Source organism: Phalacrocorax aristotelis, chromosome 1 (assembly GCF_949628215.1).
Source record: "Phalacrocorax aristotelis chromosome 1, bGulAri2.1, whole genome shotgun sequence".
NCBI classification, from domain to species: domain Eukaryota; kingdom Metazoa; phylum Chordata; class Aves; order Suliformes; family Phalacrocoracidae; genus Phalacrocorax; species Phalacrocorax aristotelis.
Window position 1 is genome coordinate 118,413,594 of NC_134276.1, and position 25,631 is coordinate 118,439,224.

General features: G+C 36.4%; 1 protein-coding gene across 3 annotated transcripts in view; it reads right to left on the reverse strand.

The window, feature by feature from the left end:
- Positions 1 to 25,631, reverse strand: part of EPHA6 (EPH receptor A6) — a 518,343-nt gene that overhangs the window by 226,490 nt on the left and 266,222 nt on the right. For all 3 annotated transcript variants that reach the window (XM_075103359.1, XM_075103349.1, XM_075103369.1), the window contains exon 5: positions 16,686 to 17,021. In XM_075103359.1, the coding sequence (XP_074959460.1) occupies positions 16,686 to 17,021 (336 nt within the window). The remainder of the gene's footprint in view (positions 1 to 16,685; positions 17,022 to 25,631) is intronic.

Genomic DNA, 25,631 nt, shown 5'->3' on the forward strand with positions numbered 1-25,631 from the left:
GCTGCAGAAGAAAGACAAGAAGGCTGACATAAAAAGATGGGGTAAGAGGTGAATCCTTGGTTTAGGAGGCAGAAGAGATGTGGCAAGCAGGGAAGAAAACTGAGCTGTTGAACACAACATTGGAGGCGGGCAAGGAAACCTCAGTGAGTACAATGTGTGCAGCCTCATCTACTGACAGGGATGGTAGGGTGGAGACAGTTCGCTGCAAATTAGAGGCAAAAGAAGGTAATGAAGGTAATGACTGACAAATCAAGCTTGGTAATAATAAGGAAAACAAAGAGCTCAGTTTAGTGCTTTTATCATAGAATCATTAAGGTTGGAAAAGACCTCTAAGATCATCAAGTCCAACCATCAACCCAACACTACCATGCCTCCTAAACCATGCTCCGAAGTGCCACGTCTACATGTTTTTTGAACACCTCCAGAGATGGTGACTCCACCACCTCCCTGGGCAGCCTGTTCCAATGCCTGACCACTCTTCCAGTAACGAAATTTTTCCTAATATCCAATCTAAACCTCCCTATACTTTCACCCTTGCACTAAGAGCTCTATAGTAACTCATTAAATTGTATTAGATGGCCTGTAATTTAGAAACTTGAGAATTTTAAATGCTCAACTTCAAATACTTATGTCTCTGGTTTAGGAGGTAAAGACTCATTTGCATTGACTTCAGCTTTTGTGGTTTCTTTTAAAATACTTTTTTTTCACCTGTGGCAAATGGATAAATATTTCACCAATTTATATACTACCAAGGGCCTTTTCATACTACTAGTGAGCAACTAATGTGTTGCTAGAAAGAACAAATAACCGATTAGTTGTGAAATAGTTCCGCTGATACTGAAACTAGCATTAAATCTGAAATTTTAGAAAAGGGAAACTGTTGTCCAGTGAATTTCTGAATATTGTTGTGTCTGCTTTTATACCTGTGCATAGTGGACATAAAGTAATATAAATGGAGACTAGTTAAGGAGATAAGATTTACAGCTCCGCTTGGTCTTTAAGGTCACACTCTTTGAAAGAGTAATTGTTCTTCCTAGTGCTTGCTGCCGCTAAAAAAGTTAACAGCAACTCGAATATCTAGTCAGTAGTGATAGAGATATATGTACCTAACCCCCAACAACCTACAACCTAGGTACAAGAATGCCTCATGCATCTTTCAATTTGCTCTTATATTTTCAAGCTGACAAACCCGTTCTCAGAGGAAAGTCACCTTCACGTACACACAGGCATTGCCACAGATATACACACCCATAGCAAATGCCCACTTTTTCAAGGAGACTAATTTTTATTAGCGTTCCTTTATTTTTTGATATTTCAGATGGGGTTGCTGCAAAGTAAAAAAATTGTTTTATGATGTCTTTTCCCATCAGCATCATCATTTTTATTCCAAACTAGCAATTAACTTCCTGCCTAATTCATGACACTTAATTTAAACCAAAGCATGCAGCGATGCTGAGAGCTGCAGTCGTGGCATTTGTGTTTGGCTGAGGTAGTGGTCACTAGCAGTCTCAATTTATCACTTTTAATTTAAACTCCCATGGCAATGATTTTCATTCTTAAAGCTATGACTGGCACTTATGGATTTCAAGATCAAAGGGGAAATAAACTACAGTTAAGAATTCAACCACTCAGATCAATGAAAACCTGTTTTATAACTGAGTGTGCTCCAGTTAAATCCCAGCTGCCTGACAGAAAGAATTCAATGTTTCAAACAGTTCTTTTCCCACTTAAACACTCAGAATAACTTTTTATTGCAGCAGTAAGCCACTACGGGGTGGACAGAGGTGGACTATCCATGTTATGTGCTCAAGAAATACCACAAAGCAAGTAAAGGTGAGCACATCAGCTGAAAGAAGCATGCACTAACATCAAAATGGTGGTCCCTGGACTGTTTGATTGTTGCTAGTGTATATTTTCTCTTTTAAGACAATTGATTCTATGTATTATTTCACTGTTAGAAGTCAATAGCAAAAGCTTAAGAAAAATTAGTAAACGGAAGAACATACTTCATTAAATTCACTATTGTGAAAATAAATGTCAGTTATGTTTCTAGACTTCTTTCAGGTCAATAATCTGGATTTTGTCCAATATCTCACAATTAGCAGTTAATTTGAATTCAAATTCTTTTTTATGCCTTTAAAAAGTTAAACAGCTAGGTACATATTTTTATACTGTTATTATTTGCTAACATATTTACTGAAATAAATAATTTTTTAAAGGAAGACTGGATAGACCCATCCACATGTGTCTGTGTATAGTGCTGGCATAAACTCACCCACCCACATGTCAGAAAAACAGAGACTGAAGGAGAGAAACAGAATTCCACATATTATTCCATACTACTCTACATCATGGAATAAGAAACAGCCTACCATTCTTGTTCTATGGAAACTGGAAAGTAGTTTAAAATTGTTTAAAAAGTCCTCATTTAATATTTTGGGGGACTGTTTTTGTTTGTTCACTTGTTTGTTTTCTAACAAGCCTTTCCTCAACCACAGTTTTCCATCCAGGAGGAGACTGCTATGATTTTTAAAATCTCTAATAATCTTTCGCTGAATCAATATTTTTTGTTTTGAGATCGTTAGTGTCATCCAAACACTGAAGCTTTTCTCACATTTTGGTTGTGAAATAGCCAAACATGATTTGAGGGCAATTCTTTCTTTCATTAAACCCACTATAGCTCCTTGAATTCATAGGATTATCAGCCTTTACTCTGCTACTCTGAGTTGCTTACCTTCTCAATTTATCATTCAGTAAAGTAGCCAAAAGTAGCATGCTGCGCTTTGTAACCAAATTTCCCATGCAGGAAATATGCTTCAAGAAAAAATGAAGCAAAGCAGTACTAATTACAGGATTGATCATAAATGTTTTTCCTGGTAAAAAGAGATGACGAATTTTCAAAATAAATCAACTAAATTACTGGGCTAGTTGTGAACATTCTTCTCCCTGTGCTTTTGGTTTTTGTTTTTTTTTTTTTTGTGTAAAAATGATGAGCATGCTTAACTGCCCGTGAAATCTACAGAAGGATCTTAATTCTCCCAAGTCCGAGAAGTAGGGTATCTGCATCCCAAGGGAGCCATGCTCACCTCGTGGACTGGTATGCCATACGTGGTTTTACATGCAAAGACATATTCCTTACCTTCTAAAATGCAAGCAATTCTACCTACTTGCCTTCAAGGATCACTGACTTAATGTTTGCAATGTGTGTAAAAGCAACCAAATACTACAGCATATGAACGCAGCAGAAAACATACAATAGAGTATAGGGCACATGAAGGTTAAGCTCTGAGAAATTGGGTTAAACAAGGGATAAAGGGACAACATACACACTGACAGATGAGGATGATGCAGAATAAAACTGGGCTGTTATCATGGAGACCTGACCAAAACCATGTAGGCCATGTATAGAATTAAAGGCTGCATAAAACATAAAACATGATTCTGAATTAAGGTTTTTTGAAGAACTTCCCAGTCAGTTAATTTTGAACCTTAATTTTTTTTAATGTAGATTGCAGTAGCAACTTGGGTGTAAGAATTTAACATTCAGTGTTTTATGGCTACATAAAAATAATTTCTCAAAGAAATGAATACATTATTTTGCATTAAAATGGCTGTGAAAGCCACCAAAAGGAAAACAATCTCTTTTATTAAAATATGGAGTATTTGTATTACTGCCAACAAATCTGTGCTATTCTTGTTTCCTGTTGCAAATATTGCAATTCTTCCAAAGGATATCTCATATTGCTTTAACTCAGAAAAATGGAATCTTTTCACACTTCAAAGTCCAAACAGTATACTGTGATAACATTTACCCTTATTAAATCCTTTTATCTTTAATTATTGTAAAGGTATCTAAACAAGCTCAGTAGATAAGCAAGAATTTCCAAGTAGAAAAAGAACAAAAAAGCAAAAAACCAAAATCTATAAGCTGATTTTTTAATGCTTTAGGAAACACAAAAATCTGTTCAAAACACTGGCCACATAGTAATTAGGCTGAGAGTGTAAAGCTTGGAGTTTCAAGTGTTTCACCTTATATCAAGAGATTAGAAATACTCATATAGCATGCAGCGCTTAAATCCTTTACCTTCACAGTTAGTACACGCTTCTACCAGTGTACGAGATAATATGTGACCCCACATAATTCTGAAATAAATGTTACATTTTCAGTGTATTTTACTGATTAAGAAAGGACTAAGAGCCCGGTTTGTAAAACAAAACAGCTTCCATTAAGCATCTCAGTGACAGGGTGGGATTTTCAAAGGTGCTCAGTGAACTGCAGCTCTCAGTGCTTGCCTTTCACTGAGATGCTTAATGAGACCCAAGTTCCCTGAAGACCTGTCAATCCCGCAGAAAACATGCATGCACTCTCCTTACTCTCTGTGAGTACTCTCGCACCCAGAGCACCCACAGTGTGTGTATCGGTAACTGCATAAGAAGTACCCAACTTCTTGTGGTTAAGGTCTTTATTTTCTGCAGCTTTTAAATGCTTGTCATATCGCTACGTAATCCACAATACTCCACTGAGGAAATAGATTGTACATGTATCAGGTATTTAAAATGTTTACCTGCAAAAACTTAAACCGAAAAATGGGAAGACAGTTTAAATACAGAGTGTCAGAGAGAGTAAGGAATGGAGCACGTCTCACCTAGAAACGTTTTTGAAAGTATTGGATAGTTTCAATGAAAATGTGATTTTAGTGCTACAGGGAAATATAGCTCATGTATCAATCTCGTAAATGTGAAAATATTACAAAATTGTTAAAATATTTCAACTAAGTAAAATGATATTTTCTTACAGCAAACGGAAAGACATTAACATATTAGCATGCTTTTAGTATTAGACTAATGAATCAGTGGCAAATCATTATTTGCACACTGATTATACATATACTGAAAGACAGTTTTGTATAATATATAGATGCATATAGAAATAAAACTATATATAGTAAATATTATGCTTTTTTATCCTTTAAATTATATTAATGATAGAATAAATTCGATTAAGATTTTAATTAATTTTAATCCTCCACCAACTGAGAGACTGAATAATAGTGACTTACTCATAAAAACTGACACATATTCCACCCACTCAAATTACTTTTGAAGATGTTAGTCTTATTCCCCCTAAAACTGCATGAGAAAGCCACATTTTTAATGTCTCACAATACAAACGACATGTTAAAATGGATAAATGGAAAAATTAAGAACATCTTATTCACACTGCTGCTTAAAAGAACTTAGATTTTTTTTTTGTTTGTGAGAATGTAAAGGTTATCTAGAAAGTTTATCCACTACTGTATACACGAATATGGAAAACCAAGATCTGAACCGTTTTTTCATGCAGTAGCCTGCCTTTTGGAGCTGTTCACCACCCAGTATTGCAGCTAACATCTTTGGTGCTTACCTAGAAATCTCAGGCCATCTTTACGAACCAGTCGTGTCACAGATTAATGGTTACAACATAAAAGCAAAAATTTTAAAGCGGAAGATAAAGAAGCAAATGTGGTGTTAGATAACTTGGCAAACAGATAAAGATACCCTGCAATAAGTCCCTGAAGCTGCACAGAACTGCGCTGGTACATACTTTGGAATGTGATGTAAAAACATTACAATATCATGTTAATGCCTTAGTAGTGTCTTTGGTGCAGGTGACTCTAGGGGATACAGAAGCTGTATGGGCCAAGGGTGGAGGTTTTGGGACACAACTTACCTCCTTTTACATCAGCTCCTATGTGTTGCAACATGAGAAACTACTGGCAGTGAAATTTAGCTTCAAAGGCCTCCCAAACATCCCTTTGTTAATCTGAGATTAACCACTTTTTCAGTATTACAGTATGCTGCACATAACAAAAGTTACCACTGAAACCAGCACCACTGAACCTGATTGCTTCAGGAAAAGGTCGGGAGACAAATGCACATAAAACTATGTTATTCTCCTAATGATCATCTCGCAGCACCAAAATAATATATACCAGGGAACTAAGTTAATACAGCTCTGCAGTCGCACATGTTCTCTGAAAAGGTATGGACTTTAATCTTCCATGCTGTCATTTTGCTTTTTTGACCATACAAAAATGACTTCCAAATGCAAGCAAGCATTTTTAAAGATAAATCGTATCTAACACCACATTAGAAAAATGTGATTTTCTCTATTTCCTCTCCAAAGATTTCATAATCTAGTCAGAGTTGCATTATTTATAAACTAAAATCAATACTTCCTGTAAATTGGCATAGAGGGATGCTAAATATCACTTACACATTTTCCCCTTATTAGAATAGATCATATCTATGAATATAAGGCAATGAGATATCAAAAATTCACCTCACGTCTAATTTGTAAATGACATTTCTAGCTTGACAGAAAAACGTACGAGTTGAGGGAAGAAGGCAGACTCTTATCTTTATTGTTGACAGATCGTAGCCCATCATACTTGAACTACAGACTGAATTTCCTGAATCCCATTACTCCATTACCCTACCCTGTAAAAAATTTTTAGTCCACATTGATCTTCAATTACAGGATAAAACAAATTGTCAGATAATTCTAGGAGAACAATCTAATTTTGAATAATGGAGTTTAGAGCTTCCTATTATGTGTATATGAACCAGTCACTGGAATCAGACAATCTGTTTTCCAGACAGATTTGAGTTAATATAATAAAATGATCATCTATTCTAAGCTGTAAAGTACAGTATTGGAAACGGGCTGAACAACTTGTCAGTAACTTACAGGATCATACATCAGCTGTTTGCAGTGCATAACAAGTTCGAGTTTTTGAGTCACTTTGATAATGCACATTAATCTCTAAACACTTCAATACAATTATAGATCAAGCACATGATTTAGAAGCTTCTGCATGTATTATTTAAAAAGATATGGAAAAGAGAAGGTTAAAAATATTACTTTATATTCAGACAGAATAAGCACAAAGACAATTCTTGCAAATGTAGATTAATTCAATGAAGAATGAGATTTAATTAACACTGGAGCAATTTATAGGATTTGCCATTAACTTCAACAGAAAAGTTGTGACTAGTTATCCGAGTTCTGTGAATTAAGGCAAAAGAACTAAGCAAGAATAAAGGAGTGTTCAGGGAAGATCAGCTGAGCAGGCCTCCCTTGCTTTGTATCCAGTGAGACATCTGTAACTGACTTCCAGTGAAACAGCTTTGGGACATTAGATCTAATTTTGGATTAGGAATTTTTTGTAAATATTTGCTTTAAAATTTCAGTTTTCAAATACTGAGTAGTTTAGTGTACAAGATGACATCGTTATTCCAAGAAAGAAATATGGTGATCAAATTGGTCTAATTTGCTGAATACATTTTTTTAAATTATTATATTTAATATTTTTAAAGTTTATTTTTCACCTTATAAATTCTTTTATTCACATGCCTCTTCCTTTCACTCATGTTTTTCCTGGGAATGGTTCTGTGTATCACCTTTCTTCTCCTTTTGACTGTCATGACTCAACATGTAGACAGCAAAAAAAAACCACTTTTATCTGATGCACTGTTTGCTAACTTCCATGTCACTTTAGTAAGCGAAAACAACCCAGGCTAAATACTCAGAATAGTTAGTCCTTCACAGAATTAGTTGCACTCAATCCAGAGGGTCAACGAAGTATGAAACTGATTTAAAATGGTTTTATTGAAAAAGTCCACTCTAGAACCTGTAGTCATGCCCTGAAGATCTAATGATATTCCTGCTTCAGTGAAGGTTTTAATGGAAGCCTTAAAAGAGGATAAATAAAGAAAAATATGCATATTTAATACACAAAAATCACTTCTCAGTGGAAACAAGATTTAGCAGATTAAGAGTGTCTTTTTTTTCCTTCTTTTGTTCCTGGCTAACCAATAGACCAGCCAATCTTGACATTGGTTGTCACCCCCTGCCTCATCTCTGCCACATTAGGATTCAGACTAGAATGTGAGGGCTCAATTACGACAGGTGCTGTTACAGGTAACATGCATTTCTAAGCTAAATATTAAGTGTGTATATACTGGCTAGTATAGTCTTTTCAGAGGTGCAATCTTTATTATTTGTTCATTGGAGCCCCAGTATAAATTTTACCACAGTGGGAAATCATTTAAATATGTAATGCAGATATGAAGACAGTAAACAGATGTCTCTCATTGTTAGTCTGGGCAGACAAAGGTAGAAGCAGGTTATTAGAAATATTATCTTGGAGCTAACAGAACTGTAAAATAAATAGATTTCTGAGGCTTTAGAAACTATGTAATTTTGAGTCTGCTCTCAAACTTATTCCAATGTGCACGACTTAATGCCATTATTGTATATAAATGAAAACTATTTCCAATCTGTGAGCCTGAGGCAAATGCATATGGAAGAGTCACAGAAGTGGAAGGAGAAGGGTTGTTGAGTGTAATGAAGAAACGACATTTTAAGAAGCAAATGAATCGGAGCAACCTGCTACCGACATAATTGCTTTAAAGACCCCATAGCAAACATCAGCAGAACTGCTTTGTAATTTACCATGTCCTTCATTTTGAACACGCTCCCTAAAGGTTTGCGTGAAAGTCATGACTTCTACAAACACAATTTGTTTTAGATTGACTAGCCGTGATGAATGTCTTCCTTTACTACCCTTGCCCAAAATCACTCCTCTTGCCAAGAATCCAGCAGAAGTCTTCATTTCACTTGTCATATATTGGGAACACCATAGCTGTGGTTGGTGTTTTTATTTTTCTTTAATTAAATAGATTTCAGAAATATTTAGGTAAACTTTGAAAACAGAAGGTTCCTAATCTAACTCTGAAGAATTTTGTAAGTCAGTCAATTAACATTTGTGGCAGAGGTTTCTAATTACTTAAGCCACCAGTATATATCCGAAATATCTTGTACACTGTCTTGACTAGAATACTCAGTAATGATTCTTCTAACTATATATCAGCCATTGTGAGAGGTTCCAGCTAACTGAAATGCGCTTGATTATTCTAACATGGTTCTCAGCTGAGTGGTGTGCAGTAGCTTATTTAACATTATTGTTTAAAATCTGTGAAGTTGATGAATAAACACCTCATTCATCATGTGCTGAATGCCCTTCTCAGCTACTGACTATAATAGGAACAAACAAATTAAAGGCATATTTCTTATCCCAGTGCTGTATGCCTACCAATTTGTTTGTAACCATTATTTTACATTTTTCTCCACAAATGTCCCTTTTACAAATGGAAATAAACTATTATTGTTTAATATACAATTGTTGCAGTGTTTGGACGTGGTATTTCAGTGACTACAACTTAAATCAGAAGCTTGCTGAAAACGCATGTCACAGAAATTGCCAGCGGTTATAAATAATAGTGTGCTATGCAGTGAAAGAAACTATTATAAAAGCTGAAAGACTACACAGCTAAGTATATTATGGGAAAAATACTTTACAGTATTGATTAACCTCTTCTCCCTCCTCTTTCAACTTAGAATTTTATTTTCTTCTCCTCATATTGCACTTCTTAGAGAAACATATCTTAAAGCTATACATAGCCTGACTAGCTTAGTGGATAATACCGGTGAAGGAGAAATGAAAGTAAATGGAATCAGGTTGACATTTGCTGCATTAAAGAAATAGCTGAACATCAATATTTGCCGATGGAAAAAGAACATAAAAGAACATTAACGTTTGTTAAAGAAAATTTATAAGTATTTTAAAAACTTCAGAATATAAATCAAGATTGTTTTAAAAGCCATTTTTCACCTATGATTGCTGTGTTAGTGATCAGGCATATGTGTAAAGAAACATCAGCAAAAAGTAGCCTAAATGTACAGAGGTGACCAGCAGATGAAAATCTGCAGGTAGTAACTATGCTGCACAACGACCCTGCCTCAAACCTTTGAATTCTGGCAGACGTGAAGAGTGTTCAACAGAATGTTAGTTGAACAAGTCTGAGAATTGAGATTTAGCATTTTTGCCTTGTTATTTTCTTTCCAACTGTAAATGCTTAATTTATATATACGCTGACATAAATAAGTGTATACATTGATATAGTTTAACAAACTGGCAGAATATTCATTGCATAATGCTGAATGCCTTTTTAAAATGTATTTTTCAGAAATGACTTAAAATAGAGAGTACACATCTCAAACTTTTTGTTGTTGTTGTTAGGAATCCCTCTTACTGTCTCCACATCACATTCAGTATGGACGTTTACAGACTGTCCCGAGCCAGTAACCGACGAGTTAATACTTCTTTTTAAATTTGAGTTAATACTGCTCTTTAAATTTTTCACATAAATAGCACCACCAGCACAGTTCTGCACTGCTCCCATGACAGTACAGGGTTTGGTAGAACTATCAATACAGCTGTAGGTGTCAGGTAAACAAAACCATAAATTTCTCATATATTGTCATCTATGAAAATTTCATGACCTTTCTTTCACGTGGCTTGAGCTCTAGCAATGTCTGATGGAGGTTGTTTTGTGACTGTTTCACAACAAGCTTTTATGCGAAATAGCTGTTCCTTTAGATTTATAAACCATTAACATAAACAGTTTGGAAGATGGTTCAAAGGGCTTCACCACGTTATTATGAAAAGAGCAGATTTCTTGACTTTAAAGTTACAAAGGATGATCACATCTGTAGAGATTTGAGACTCGGGTTAAAAAAAGGAAAGTTGACTTTTGATTAGGGTGAAAGTCAGATGCTACTATGGGAAGCAACTTAGGAAGAGTGAACAGAGAACTTCCCTGCCACCCCAATAAGCATCCTGAAACTATACTGTCATCAGCCATAAGGATTAGTCCTGACAAACCATCCTGGTAGTGCCACTGAGACACTTTTCTGACAGTCAGATGAGGCTTTTAACAAGTTACGCCATCTGCACTGTTATTATAATAACAAGAGTCTGGCGAACGAGTCTTATGAGGAGCAGCTGAAGAAACTGGGGTTGTTTAGTCTGGAGAAGAGGAGGCTGAGGGGAGACCTTATCACTTCCTACAACTACCTGAGAGGAGGTTGTAGTGAGGTGGGTGTTGGTCTCTTCTCCAAGGTCACTAGTGATAGGACAAGAGGAAATGGCCTCAAGTTGCGTCAGGGGAGATATTTCTTTACTGACAGAGTGGTCATTGGAACAGGCTGCCCAGGGAGGTGGTGGAGTCACCATCCCTGGAGGTGTTCAAAAAACCATGTAGACGTGGCACTTTGTGGCATGGTTTAGGGGGCATGGTTTAGGGGGCATGGTAGTGTTGGGTTGATGGTTGTACTTGATGATCTTAGAGTACTTTTCCAACCTTAATGATTCTATGATTTTATGATTCTATAATGCTATATGCCATTAATACATGGTGATAAGAGTCATGTTTATTCCTGGAAGAGATACTGAAATCCTTCCATGCATTCCTCAGTTCTCACAGCTCTAAGAGAGTAAGAAGCCACCTATACTAGGAACAATGAATTGGCTGTAACTTATTTTGGAATAGTTTTCTAGTTTTGGAACTAGATGAAAGGCAATCTCTTTCAGACATTGGCAAGATTTCACCATCATATTAGGAAACATCACCTAGGATGTATCTGCCAATAGCTCATGTAAAATGAAATGTATTAGACAAAGGAATCCTGCCAGATTTGTATTTTCAGATTGCCTGAAAACCTCAGCTAGTCACAGGCTGCCAACCCTAGACAGACACAGCAAAACTAGACAGGTTAATATAGTTATAGGGTGTTTGTCCAGGCATAGTGAAGTCTCTTGTGCCTCAAACTTTGTCCACAGGTAGCAGGTCTTTGATGTCACAGAGACCAGAGTCACTCACAAACTGCAGAGCTGAGGAGGGAGAAAATGAGGTTTCTGGTATGCAATGGCAGAGGAGTATTTCTCTAGTGTAAGCTTTCCACCAACGCAGGAAAGACATGCAGAAGGAGCCCATGAACGGAACGATGCCTGTAAAGTGCCCCATGGCTGGATGGTGATTTTAGGGGAAGTCACTGCTGTAGGACTTGCAGGCTGAAGGTATGCTGGGGGCTGCCAGCATGGAGTCTCACAGGAGCGACATGACGTGGTGAAGATGCGGACTGGACAATGAGGAAACTGCTCAAGTCAGAGAAACACTATAGCTACGGAGTGCCGCTCCTCAGTGATACAGTTGAAATGGTGGACTGAAATGGAGCAGGCACTATCTGTCTGTATAATCATGCACTCAGGATATGTCTTACAACTCTATTCCCCCTCTGCATAGCGTAATGTTGAAAAATCCCTCTGTTCTCAGGTAATAGAACATATGAATGCCCACTGAGGGAGTGTGTATGTGGACTATGATTTGGAAATAGGAACTATTGTTTTAAGTTCTGCTTTGCTTAATTATTCATTATTTACTGCTTTAATTATGTATGAAAAACCTCAAGTACTTCTGAATGTACTTTAGGCAATGTAGACTCTAACGCATGCTAAGAAAGTTATATGGTGAGGTGTCTCTTCCTTCCATTAGTCATAAGAGAAACATAAATTACTATTTGCATGTGATTGACTACAATTACTTCATACTCAGCATATATACTGCTGTATAAAACTTGCTCTCTCCCATACAGAAAAGGCATCCAGGCACTTTTCTGAACAACACTATTGTTAAGTATTTTTTGATAAGGCTTTTTTTGAAAACCTGTGTTACCTTTATGTTGTTTACAAATTACTTTGGCAGTGATTTGGGAAAGCACTTAATGTGTGCCAATGTTCTTCCTTGAACAGGGACTTTGCTTAAGTGCTTTTCCGAGCAGAATCTTGTTCTGTTTATCTGTCCATTTATCCAAATTTAAAGTAGGGATTATTTTGATATCTCAAAACATTTTGAAACAAAGCTACACAAGAGTAGCATATAGCTCACTTCCTTCATCTCTCCATCTGCAACATCTATGCTTCCTAACACATCCCTACCCCATCTTTGTTTGCCACACTTGCTGGACAAGACACAGCACGTGCTGTGGTTATACACGAACTCTATATATGTTCTTTCTTTACTGACTAGCCAATAGACAGGTTAAGTGGTTGGTCAGCTGGAGTCTCTAGACCAATAAGCAAGACTTACACAGCTGAAACTTGCTGTTCGACTTGTACACCCAACCAACAGCTTGGGGACTGTAAGCGTCATTTTTCACACTTCTGTTGAGAGAACAAAATACCGGTGAAATGTTTTTCTCTGTTATCGAATATCATGTTGGCTAACGGCTTCACAGTTCCTTATGCTGCCTGGCAGACAATGTGACCACAGAAACTTTGTTTCCTTATGAAGCTCACGGGTAAAACCAAAAACATGGATTATTGAATTTATGAATATTTGTGCCAAAATAATCATTGAAGAAGTCATGAATGCTACCAAATTAATTTTACATGACTTACTCACATGAATGTTAGTAATTGTTTTTTCAGTATTTGATCAGGTCTGGTAATGCTTTAGTCATCAAATCACAGAGAGGTTTGTGGTATGCAGTTTGCAAAGGCTTTTTCACAGTGTTATTTTCCTTTAGTCCGCTTTGTGCCATTGTTAGAGCTAAGCAGTGTCCTTAATCTTCTTGATGCTGGTGATTGCATGAGGAGGCAGTTAAGATTTTACTATTAGTTGTGGTAAGAGCTCTATGCATAAAGATGAGCCTTAATCACTTTTGAATTAGTTCACTTCTCCTGTCAGCAAATATTCTCCTTCTTTGATGCTCTCAGACTACTCTATTCACTAACTGTTGTAGAATACAATTCTCCAGTTTCTGTGGATGCCCACGGTACTCTTCATATCATTACTTTATTCAGCAAAATGCCAACAGCATTATCTTCTCCAAAACGAGAGAAAAAACCCTGAAGAACAAGCTAATAATTTTGCATGTTTAAGGAAGAATCTGTTAATTTCACATAAACCATCAAAAAGAAAGGGCCACTAGAGGGAAGTAAATCCAATATGCTCAAAGAAAATAAAATGCTAGCTCCTCAGCTACTGTAATTTACTGCAGCTAACAAAGTGGTCTGGATTTACAACAGCTCAAGATACTGTTTTATATTCTTAACAAAGATATGACGATTGAAGAAAAAGGTATGACAATTGAAGAAAACAAATTACATATTTACAAAGAGGTCTATCACTTCATGCAATGTCTATACCAAAACCATTACAACAGTACGTATGAAAAGTTTACATATATAGAGGTAGTGTGTCGTGTAGGTATAATTTATTATAGAACTATATCTTTCGGATTAGACTCACATCAAAAGAGAAAAATTGTTTTAAACCAATATGTTTGGACTTCTGGTAATGCAGCCCTTGTACACATTAAGACGTTTTTGATTTATTGTCACATTGTATATAATCTTGAGAACATGTGCACAATTGCAAAGATCCAATAACTACTGTCCATTTCAGTATAATTAAGATCATAAGGAATGACTGTAACCGTAGGTTTACTGTTTGGTGGTATAGCTAGAAAGTATAAACGCGATTATTTAGTATTTTAGGTTAATGTGGCAAACACAAAACTATAAATTGTTGACTAATAGCTGGCTAACATTAAAAATAAAAAGGTTACTAATCCTTTTATATGAGAGTTTCGATGTGATTTATAAATATTAATAAAGTCTCTGCAACATTCTGAAGCTTTATTTCTACAGCTTTCTTTTCTGAGGTTAGACACCCTAGCTTTCTCCATATCACTCCTTATTTGTGACTAAAAGTAACTCATAAAAAATGTTTATTGTCCTCTCGATAATCTCCATCAACCAAAACTCCATTAATTTTCATCCGTATTTCATATGACATTATCTTTATCTTGTTAACCTCTAAATATATAGTTACCGTGCTTATGGTTTTATACAACTACAGTTTGTAAGCCTACAAAAATGGTTTTATCTTTATAACTACGTTTTATAGATGCCTCCATTTCATTTATTACAATACTTTCTCCTGCAAAGCTGTCTTTTTATATCCAAATAAACTGACAGATATTCTGGAAGTCTGGTCCTAAATTCTCTGAAGCCCTTCCAACAGCAGTTTTAGTAATGTAAGAATTATTATAGGGAAAGGAAGCAGCCCACACTCTAGAGATTACTGTCAGTGTGTCACAAATTATCAAAACATTGGTCTTTTCCCTGTTTTGAGTAAGCTGCAGTGAAAATCTATATCCTCAAACCAGGAACAGACAACAGCAAAAGACATTTTTTAGAAACCCACCACTTAAATACACATCATGAGCTGTGTTAACACAGCTGTTAGTCAGTTTAAAAACAAACCATATATCTGGTGACCTCCACCTGTGCCTGCTTGGTGACTTGCATTTACTACCATGTAACAAAACAACTAAAAATAAGTATACATAGGGGTAGTTCCTAGCACCACATGTTTTTCCTTTAATTAGAAAGGAAAAGAGAAATACAGGTTTGCAACATGATACATAGCCTAAGAGTTTAAGGCAATTCTCAGTGCAAGGCATTTATCATTAGGCATCTTACATAATTAGCCCTTCTGGTACCACCATTGCACGAAGGGAGAGTGAGTAGTTTTCGTGGTTTTTCTAATCCACTTTCATGAATATTATTAGTATTACCATTGTCATTATTGTCATCATCATCATCATCACAGCAAGCTGTTAATTTTTGTATGCCCAAAGGCAAACAAGTCATTACTTACTCATCAACAAAACTACTTGTCACAGATACACAGGTAAGCAGATTGCTGCTAGGCTGATCAATGAAAGAACCCAGGGCCTTCCTACAAGTGGAACATAACAGGATCCTCCTGAACACTGGCACTTTTACTAAATACTTCCATATTATCCAAGGACTTGTACTCAAAGCTGTGTTTTTGCCGGTTCCGTCCCTGTTCCACATTAAACACTTCAGCTACAGTTGCAATGCCACTGCACAGTAGGTGAAAAACATTTCTGGAACAAATGTCAGCAAGGGATAATTTTGAAATAACCTTCTCTACTACAGTAACACAAGCCAGAAGGTAACACTGCTACACAGGTTGCTTTGTTGGTAACCTATGATGCTGCTTCTTGGCATAATAAGTATTTCTAAAGATGGAAGAGGGAAAAGTTGCAAAAAGAAAGAAAATATAGAGTTCTTTTAGTTTCCCATGTTTCTCATAAAGGTCGGCCTTGGACATGAATTTGTACTGAAATGGGGGGAAGAAAAAGCTCAAAACCAACAATGTAAAGGGGACAATTAAAAGAAGAAAAAACCCTATTAGGATACCTCACCTAAGGAAATGGCTCATACAGAGGCTGAAATACCTTACACAGAAGCATGCTGTATTAGAACTGTGAAACATGGATACTAAAGGAAGTGAGTTCACTTTCATTGCACCTTTGAATTGTGAAATTTCAATAGATAACTTGTGGTGTTTTACTCTTTCAAAATGGAAATCGTATGGAAAGACTTGGAAAAGCACCGGACGTATACTTCAGTTCTGACGAACCACTGACCAGTTAGTCTCAGGTAGTTAAAGCTTGCACTTAATTTTAAACAGGAAGATATGTTTTTCTGCCCTGTGTATTGGGGTCAACGACAAACTCCCAAAAGCATATAATGCCCTCGTCAGCAGAAGCTGGTAGTCCTCACCAAAAGCACTTAAAAACGTTTAACAATCTGCAAAACATCTTAACTTGCTGACCCAGACTTCCAAGAAACAAAACAATCCCCCTAATAAGTGCACAGATGACAGGGGCACAGTGACAGACATGCAGTGCTGGAACTTACCATCTTGGTCTGTGGTAACCGTGATAGCTGTGAACTGCTTGGGAGAGAAACTCAGCTCCGAGACCCCATTTGTAGCTTCTATTTCGAAGGTGTAGTTGACGTGTGACACGAAGTCAAGCACTGTCACAGAGGAGTTGATGAGACCTGTGTGCCTGGGGATGAAACGGATACCTCCTCCACAAATCTCACACTGGCTGGCATCCGACCCACATTTCTTACAGATGACACTGTAAGTGAGATCTTTTCTTCCTCCGGTATCACTCGGGGGGCTCCATTCCAACATGAGAGCTGTTTCGTTAATGTTAAAAATCACATTCCTCGGAGCAGAAGGCGGCCCTGCAGAGAAGGAGGGGAAAGCCTGTTAAGTGACAATTGCCTATATTGGAGGAAAAAAAAAATTAAAAATATATTAGTCTTAAGGCAATTATTTGCAAATAGAAGCTAAAAGAGTTGTGTTTCAATAACAAATTCAATGGAAAAAATTAAAAATTATCTAAACACAATGCTTGAAAATTAAGCAGGAATGATAAATAGGTGAGATCATAAAAAGCTGAACAATCTAAATATATTAGAACTAATTCAGAAGTAATTTAAGACAACATAAAAATGACCTGGGAATGTCAAATCTAGACTTGATAATACAAATATGCACTAAATATATCTCAATCTTGTGGGATACTGGGGTAGGTAGAGCTTTAGCCACAAAATTTATTTCCCTATTTTACGTCTAGCAATACAGGCTTTTCTGATACTTACAATCTTTAATGTTTTATAAGAGTTAAATTGAATAATAAATAAATAACATCTTTGGAATAACTATGAGAGGTAAAACTGTTTGTATTAGTTCTGCAGTGCCAGATATTTTTTCTATGCTTCGCTGCTTATCCCCAGGCATTTCTTTGCTGCTGTTCATTAACAGAGTTAGGTGGCAACAGGCCAAGACTATTAGGCACAAGAGACAGTTTACAAGTTTTTTCCTTCCCGCTTGGCACCTCATCAGCATCAGTAGAACTGTGAAGACATCAACCTTGCAAGCTAAAGATCTAAAAGGATAGATACAAAGCAGGACAAAAAATAATTCTTGAAGACTGTGGGGACGGATGCAAAGAGAGTTGCTGCAGGCAGAGTGTAGGAAAGCTCTCGGCCAGCAAGCAGGTGGTAAAGCTCTCTGCGTACTGCCAGGTGAACCACGGGTGACCATTTCCCATGGATTCCACAACAGCCGAGGTGTGTCCAAGAAGTTTTATGCTGTTATGTTGACTTACTGTGTAGGATCACATGTAAATCATCTGAGGCTTTATATATCAGCTTCCACAGTCTGATGAAGTACTATACCACCTATTGATCTTTCAGGCAGGAATTAGTGAAGGGGTGAAAAAAAGGCAGAAACTGCTAAAGGAAGTTTGAATAATTTCTTATACATTTCTTATACATTTATTGTTCTTCTTCCACTTCACATATTTCAACCAAGCACTTACAGACACGTGGTTTTCAAAAGCAATTTGTATACAGACGCAAAATATGCCCATAAAAATTATGTAAGAAACACAGATTTGGTGAAATGCAAGGCCTTATACTACAGGTTTTCATAAACGTAAGATGACTGCGGTAAACTCAGCTGGTGATCTCCGGGGTTTTTGAGCTGGAGTTGAATAAGCCCTATATTCCCAGCTCTCAGCATGAAATCACAGTGCACATGGATTGCTTAGCCAACGGTTAGCAGAAGTTTGCAAACTTTCAGCTTGCTTTGCAGCTTTTCATAATTTTTACAATCTGCCAGCAAGACTTAGGTATAAAGGTTTGATTGAGATCCTTTTCAAACTTTGAGTGAGCTTTTCATTTCTTCAGGGCCTCTCAAGCAGACCGAAAGACTATATGAAACATTTGCAAGTGACAGCAGCTAATTCTTACACAGAGTATATTGCACCCAACAAATTGAGTGGCACAGTAAATCTGAGAGAGTCAAATAATTAAAATATCATAATGCCCTTTATAAAAACTTTAAGACAATGAGAGAAGAACTGAGCAAAGAAGCAAACAAAAATATTGATCAACACTCTTGTAAATTCCAGTTCAACAACCTGTAGGATGAGGGCGAGACCTTGTGCCCAAAGGACAGTCAGATAAATGGTCAGAACTCTGCATTAGGAAGGAAAAACGAAATATCAAAACTCCTTCTAACATTTCCCATATAAAGCAGGATCTTAAATCTCAGGAAAAAAAATACTACTCTTTTCTAGTAATTTGATTCCATTATTTCTTTCTTCCTTAAGATCTGCAATTACTACAGCACTGATATGCTGTTCAGTTTTCAAACTTTGAGCTAATTATTGTCTGAACAAAATGTAGAAATTTAGAAAATCAAGTCCATGAGTGGTTCTGAAATATGCACTTACAACTGAAATAAATCCATTTATTCAAGCTTTTAATTCTTGAAGATGGCCCTAAAATAGACTATACTTTAACAGAAAACTTTACTATATCTTACGTGTTACTAAGAGTAGTAAAGGTCTATACAGTTGTACCTATACATAGCAGCAAGAATGAATACTAACTTTACTGAAGGGAAGGGGCAATAATGGTTGCAGAAAAAAAGTCACTACTTACCAACATTTGTATTTTTTAAGTGATGCTATTTGTTTACTTATGTGGCATAAATGTGGGTATAAAAGCTGGAATGCTTGTAAAGGGAAAAAAGTTTGTATCGTGTGGGAGGGATAATGTAAACCAATAAATGTTATGATTTTCTGTGAACTGTAGTTGAACATCTGAGTTGCTTTTTTCTTTCTGACATTTATTTGTAACTTAAAATAACTGAGAATGTATTTTCATTAAAATGATTTTTGCCCTAAAGTAAATAATGAGCTAGCTGCTGGATTTCAAGCACCTGATAATTAAAACATTTGGAGGTGTTACAGTTCTGCATTTTTTTAGTGGACAAGAAAATCTAAAATACTTTGAATGTCTGAGCATTTATTTGTATACCTGTCTGTGCAGGGTTCGCACTTAGCAGCCAAAAAGCGCCTCAAAGTAAAGACCAGTTACTTTTCCGCATATCAAGGAATCATTTCGCTGAAGAGTGTGTGGCTCATTTGTGCTGATACAATATTTCAGTATTTCTGGAACCTGTCAGATGAAAATTATTTTTGTAATTTGAAAATATTTTGTAATTTGATAATATTTTGTGTATTTCCTTCCTGGTCTTTGACTGTGTCCTTGCAATAAGTCTAACATTGAAGCATTAGAAATACTGTCATATATAAGTATTTGTCAATGCAACTTGTTAACAAAGGCTAATTATATTGATACATCATTTTCCAGTGGTGTGGAAAACAGAGACAAGGTACAGCCTTGAAGATGCTGATGTGGCCCAAAAGCCCCTACAACCTTAGAGTGTCTCAGATTTACAAATCTCTAAACTTCCCATCAAATTGCTGTGAGGTTGATGGTTCCAGCGACTCTGGAAAACAGTCCTGAGGTCAGAATAAGCTAAAACTAGCAGAGATTACTTCAGCTTCAGTTCTTATTATTTATGTGCAGAAGACAGGAATAATTATGTTTCCCCTAAAAACATGCTGTGAGAATTAAATAATGACTGGTCTTAACAAATTCCCACTGTTAAAACTAACGAGGACGTTTAGGAATATGGAGGATGAGCCTTAATCGCACTTACATATGTGCATAACTTTAAGCAGATCAGTAATCCCCTTGAAATAAGTGGTAATACTTATGCACTTAAAACTAAGCATGTGTGTAATTGCTTGAAGGATTGGAGCCAATGTTTTAAAACTGGCTTAAATTTAATCTTACATAAACTATAGATATAATGAAAATGGGTTGTCGTAGCTCACGGTTTTTTTTATGTTACTTCGTCAACTTTGGCAGGCCAAAGCAGGAATTAATGTGAATCCAAGCGGTAGGAGAGTTTTGTCTGGCTTTGTTGATTTTAATTTTCTATCAGATTTTTGTTATACTGTATGTAGATGGCATCAGTAGAAGAACCAATACAATAGATAAAATACACTTTCTAAAACATGTTTTTTATTTGTACTAGAGATTGAAGGTTGTTATATGAATGATTTGGGACTTAATCCTCAATTGTAAGAGAAAACACGAACTATTGTACATTCCCATTTCAATGAATACATTATCAATTACGTTAGGGGTGTCTGAAAGTATACGACTGTCCGCCTGCAAATACTGAAAAAACCTCAGACACCCTTCATACTCAAAGCCCCTCATGCCAATTTGCATGACGATTAAATAGCTTTTTAATTGCTGTTAAATTATGCCAGTTAAACTGTGATTTCATGCAAATATTAAGCTGTAATGACATGCAGTGAATCATTTACTAAGATTTAGAACTTGGAACAAAGAGAGACAATTAATTCTAATCCTCAGATTCAGCTAAATTATGTGTCACTGGGCTTTTATGAATGTGGCCTGATTGCTTTGTTATCATTTATAAATTAAGCAAAGATTATTTGACACATTGGAAAAACTTGGCAGCAATAAGCCTTCTGCAGACATCTGTGTGCAAAGCTCTCAGGGATTTCCTTATATTGATTTTTAAGGAAAACAGTATATTGGTGAAAATGATGGATCCTTTCCTCACAGCAAAATTCATGACTTTGGATTTTATGCAAAAGAGTAAAACACATTTCAGATAGATGAGCATTAAAAAAAAAAAAAAAGCAGTTCTTCAGCTTCTTAGATGAAACACAGCCAGAGTGTGAGCAATGTCATCTGCTTCATTTACAAATTCTAATGTAACAGGTACTTCTACACACTCTGTGGAGTAGACTGGCATTGATGTCTTATGGGGGCGCAGGCCTGCCCCAAAAGCAACAGAGCTAAGTTTATGCCTCATGCGGTATTTTGCACCTCATCTTGCTTTGCATATCCTCTCCCTCTGTGAAGGTGAAGTGCATTTTGCCCTTTATGGAAGGAGAGAGGAGCAAACCCAACGCTGCAGAAGTCTAGTGAGCGCAAAGCAGTATTTTAAACACTACAGAGTGATGACTTCCTGGAAAAACTTTGTTGTTTTCTAAGTGAGAACTGATCGTTACCAACTATTGGACTCTTAGAAGTCTGTGTTATTTGACTACTGAATTTACAGCGGAAGGGCAAAAACTATCTCATCGTCTTCTGAGAATACTCAGAATCAGCATCTGCCTGTGCCCCTGAGTTCATAATTGCTTTTTTATATACATACATACAAGAAGCAAGAGAAGTAGTGTCACTTGATGTAGAGCGCTGTATTACATTTTTCCTTTTCAGAATCACTTATTCTTTTTTCTGTGATGCAGGCAAGAATGGAAGGCAGCTACAGCAAACGAATACTCCAAGTCTGAACATAATGATAAATTGCAAACAAGTACATATGTAAAAATAACAATAGAGGCAGTAGAGTCAAAGGCTTCAAGCATATTGCTTGATTTTGCCACTGGAATACAGTGTTGACTATCACAAGTAGAGGATACAGTTTGTGGCAGAGCCTATTGAACAGGACATAAGTTTGTTGGGTTCAAAATTGTTTAAGCATAACATGAAAAGAGATGCATTCAGACTCAGACACCCAATATAAGCCTGCCTGCCTCCGACCTTGAAAAGATGGATCAATTTATCCAATTACATTAAAGTGGGAAATGTTATAGTTTATGTACAGAGTAATCAGACGGGATTAGATATGATGCTATTTGTTGCTCACTGTGTATGCAGAGAGATCACTGATGGAGTATTCGCATATGGCAAAGAAATACAATAAGGAAAGAGTAGCAGCAAGAGATTGATAACAAGTGCCAATCAAATGAAGAAAGGCTAGGAGAAAGAGATTAACAATATCACCTAATGTAATTTTCATTCCTCTTATTAAAATCAGATTTCTGTTATGCTTTTCTGCAAAGTGCACACTATTCTTTTACAAAACAGTTACCTGAAGTAAAAATGAGAACTGTACAATTTTGGAAAAGCATACAGTATGCACTTTCACACAATTAATGAAATTAGATTTGAAGCTCATCTTGAAAAAAGTGGATGCCTGAAGCTAAACTCTTAATTTCATAGTCTCTTAAATCAAGGTCCTTATTTTCCATACTGCTACATATGCAAGTTTTCCAGTATTGAGGAAAAATTCTGTAGTGAGGGACACTGTCTAACCCTATACATGAATGGAAAGAGAGAGAGAGAATAAAATATCTCTCTTACGCATACTGCTTTGCAGGACTTGTGGAAGAAAATAAAATAGGTATGAATACAGTTGGTTCAATATGCTTGAATATGAAGAAATTTTTAAGGGGAATCCACTATTCATTCTATGTTTAATTCAAGAACAACTCTCATTTAAAAAATTTCTGACCTCTTATGTCACATCTCACATGTCAGGATACAAACTTGCAAATGAACACCATAAATGCAGATCTGCCTTAAAAGTGGTTACATAGGAAGGGCATTTGCTTACTGCACAGCTTCTTCTCTATTTAGTCAAATTGGCTCTTTTGGTTTTTTCTAACTTTCCAACTCCTTTTATTACAGTATAACATGACAGTTTGGAAGGAACAATCTAAATTCTACTCGTACCTGTATCTTTGTTTATTAAATTTAAATTAGCCATATCCGCACAGACCCACCGAAAGCAGTGAGGTTGTATTTATGACAGAAATGTAATTTTAATAACTGAAAGCATAATTTGAAAGAAGTGGGGCTAAAGATATCACCTAGGGAATAATTTGGCCTGCGGACTCTTCATTACTGATGATGTGCAAGATAAGAATGCTGTCTGCCTGTCAAGAATCTCGGTGTCATTTGCAGAGCTGACAATTAGTAAAATAATCATCATTGTAGGTGTAAGATGTATTAATCTGCTGTTAAAGTCAATGAAGTACTGATGCATTGCCATCTAGGCTGAATGAGAGGCAACGCATGGTGGCACTGAAACAAGAGCAAGGCAGAAAACAAAGGTCCACTGTCTCCTTTATTTCTTATTTCTCCTAAGTCAGGGTGAGATGGGGCACTGGTACCCCTGCTGTGGTTGATTTCTTCCCTGCCTCTACTCACTCGGTTGCTTTAGCTGACATCCTCAGCAGGAAAAGAGAGATCTGGCAGTGAGTATTCCCTGACATTTTTTGGCCAAAGCTGCTCTCAGCACACAGCTTTTGTTGGGAAAGCACCGGGGTGTTGTACGTATTTGCTCCCTGATGCCACAGGGCTCTCATGCTCCTCCCTACCTTATCAATACCAGTGGATATCAGGGCTTAAAGCTGTGTCCTGAAAGATAATTATGGAAACATAATGCCATGTACGAGTACTTTTTTCAGAGAAGAACTGACTTTTGGTGATGAAAAAAATAAATGACGTATAAATAATATGCAACCACACCTGCATAATGCATGAGTCAAACCATCCTTCTAAGCATGAAACTGTCAAGAGTGCCTGGGATGTGTGTCACTTCTGTGGGTAAGTTTTTAATGGCCTACGCTTGGGGCACTCATTTGAGTGGAATTATTTTTAATCACCATTTTCCTGCAGGAAGTCTGGAACAACATTGTTTACTCCCTTACGTACTTTGTGCAAAAGGAGAGGCCTGTGTGCCCTGCTCCAGAGTGAGCTGACAGCAGGTTGTGTGTGTTGGATTGCGGTGCCTCTCAGAACCCTGTGTCCCTTAAGTGGCTGGAGGCTGGGATTTTCCCTTCCCATCTGAAAACCCTACGGTTAGATTATACAACTTTCTGCTAAGTGCCTTGGATCTCAGGAATGCCATTTTTAGTGACCATCACTCCCATTTAGTGGATGGGCAATGTCTTGGTCTACGGAATGACCTCAGATTTACAGAGTGCCTATGGCTTTGTCAATTATCTCCAAATTATCTGGTATATTCCCAGTTTGCCCAGTAGAGTGCCATTTGGAGAGACAAGCATGGGCACAGGGAGTAGTTCAGTTCTGCTGGTGTCAGCTCAGCTATTTTTACATTGTGCTGCCTTGTGCAGTGTAAACACACCAAAATTATGACTCTACCCTGATAGTTATTGCGGCAGTACTTTTTTTTTCATGGTTTTCTCTCTTAAGCTTTTTGTACACGCAGTCTGTCAAAATACTTTATGCATTTAATATGTTAACTCTTTTAGAATTCTCTTAACAAGAGGACTGTGGCAAAAAAGGTACTTGAATCAAATCCTCCACAAAAAGAGTTAATAAGATGCTACACAGAAAACCAAGTATCTTAGAAAATTTGCAAACAGATTTTAATTGGTTTATTAAATAGGATTTTATACATAAATACACTAATTCACCCACAGATTTTTAAATGCTGTTTGTTCCCAGTTTTGAGATTAAACAGATATAGTTGCTTTATGATCAATTAATGAACCCCAGTGAGTAATGAACCATGTATTAAAATCTATGGGAAATATTTTATTAAATTGAAAGAAAATGTATGCTTTTGTTTCTAGACATGAGCACATTGATCAAAGTGACAAAATTTCTTCTCAGTCAGAATTTCTGCCCCTAGATTGCTGGGTATCAACTTTGTCTTAATGACAAATTTAGGTTAGTCAAAAACCACAAAATGTTGTGTTTTAAAAATTATCAAAAAATCTAAAGAATTTTCATTATCACAGTTGTGTAAGAGGGAATAACATTCTGTTGAAAGAAGATGATATGCAAGAGAGTTTAATTATATCTCCTGATCGGATACATCTTTCTTCCTTTCTTTTTGTGATTTTCTTGTCTTTTAGATAGTTTAGTTTTTATTCAATTGTCTTGGGATATTTGTCTTATAATTTTCATTTAAATCTGGGGAAACAACAGAGTATGTCATATCAGTTTTTTCCTTTATGTGACTCCTCCATTTTTTGAAAAGCTTTGTACAAGCATATTTTCATTTTTTAAAATACAATGTTGTTATCTATATGACAACGATCACATACTTTGTATTATTGCTCAGAACTA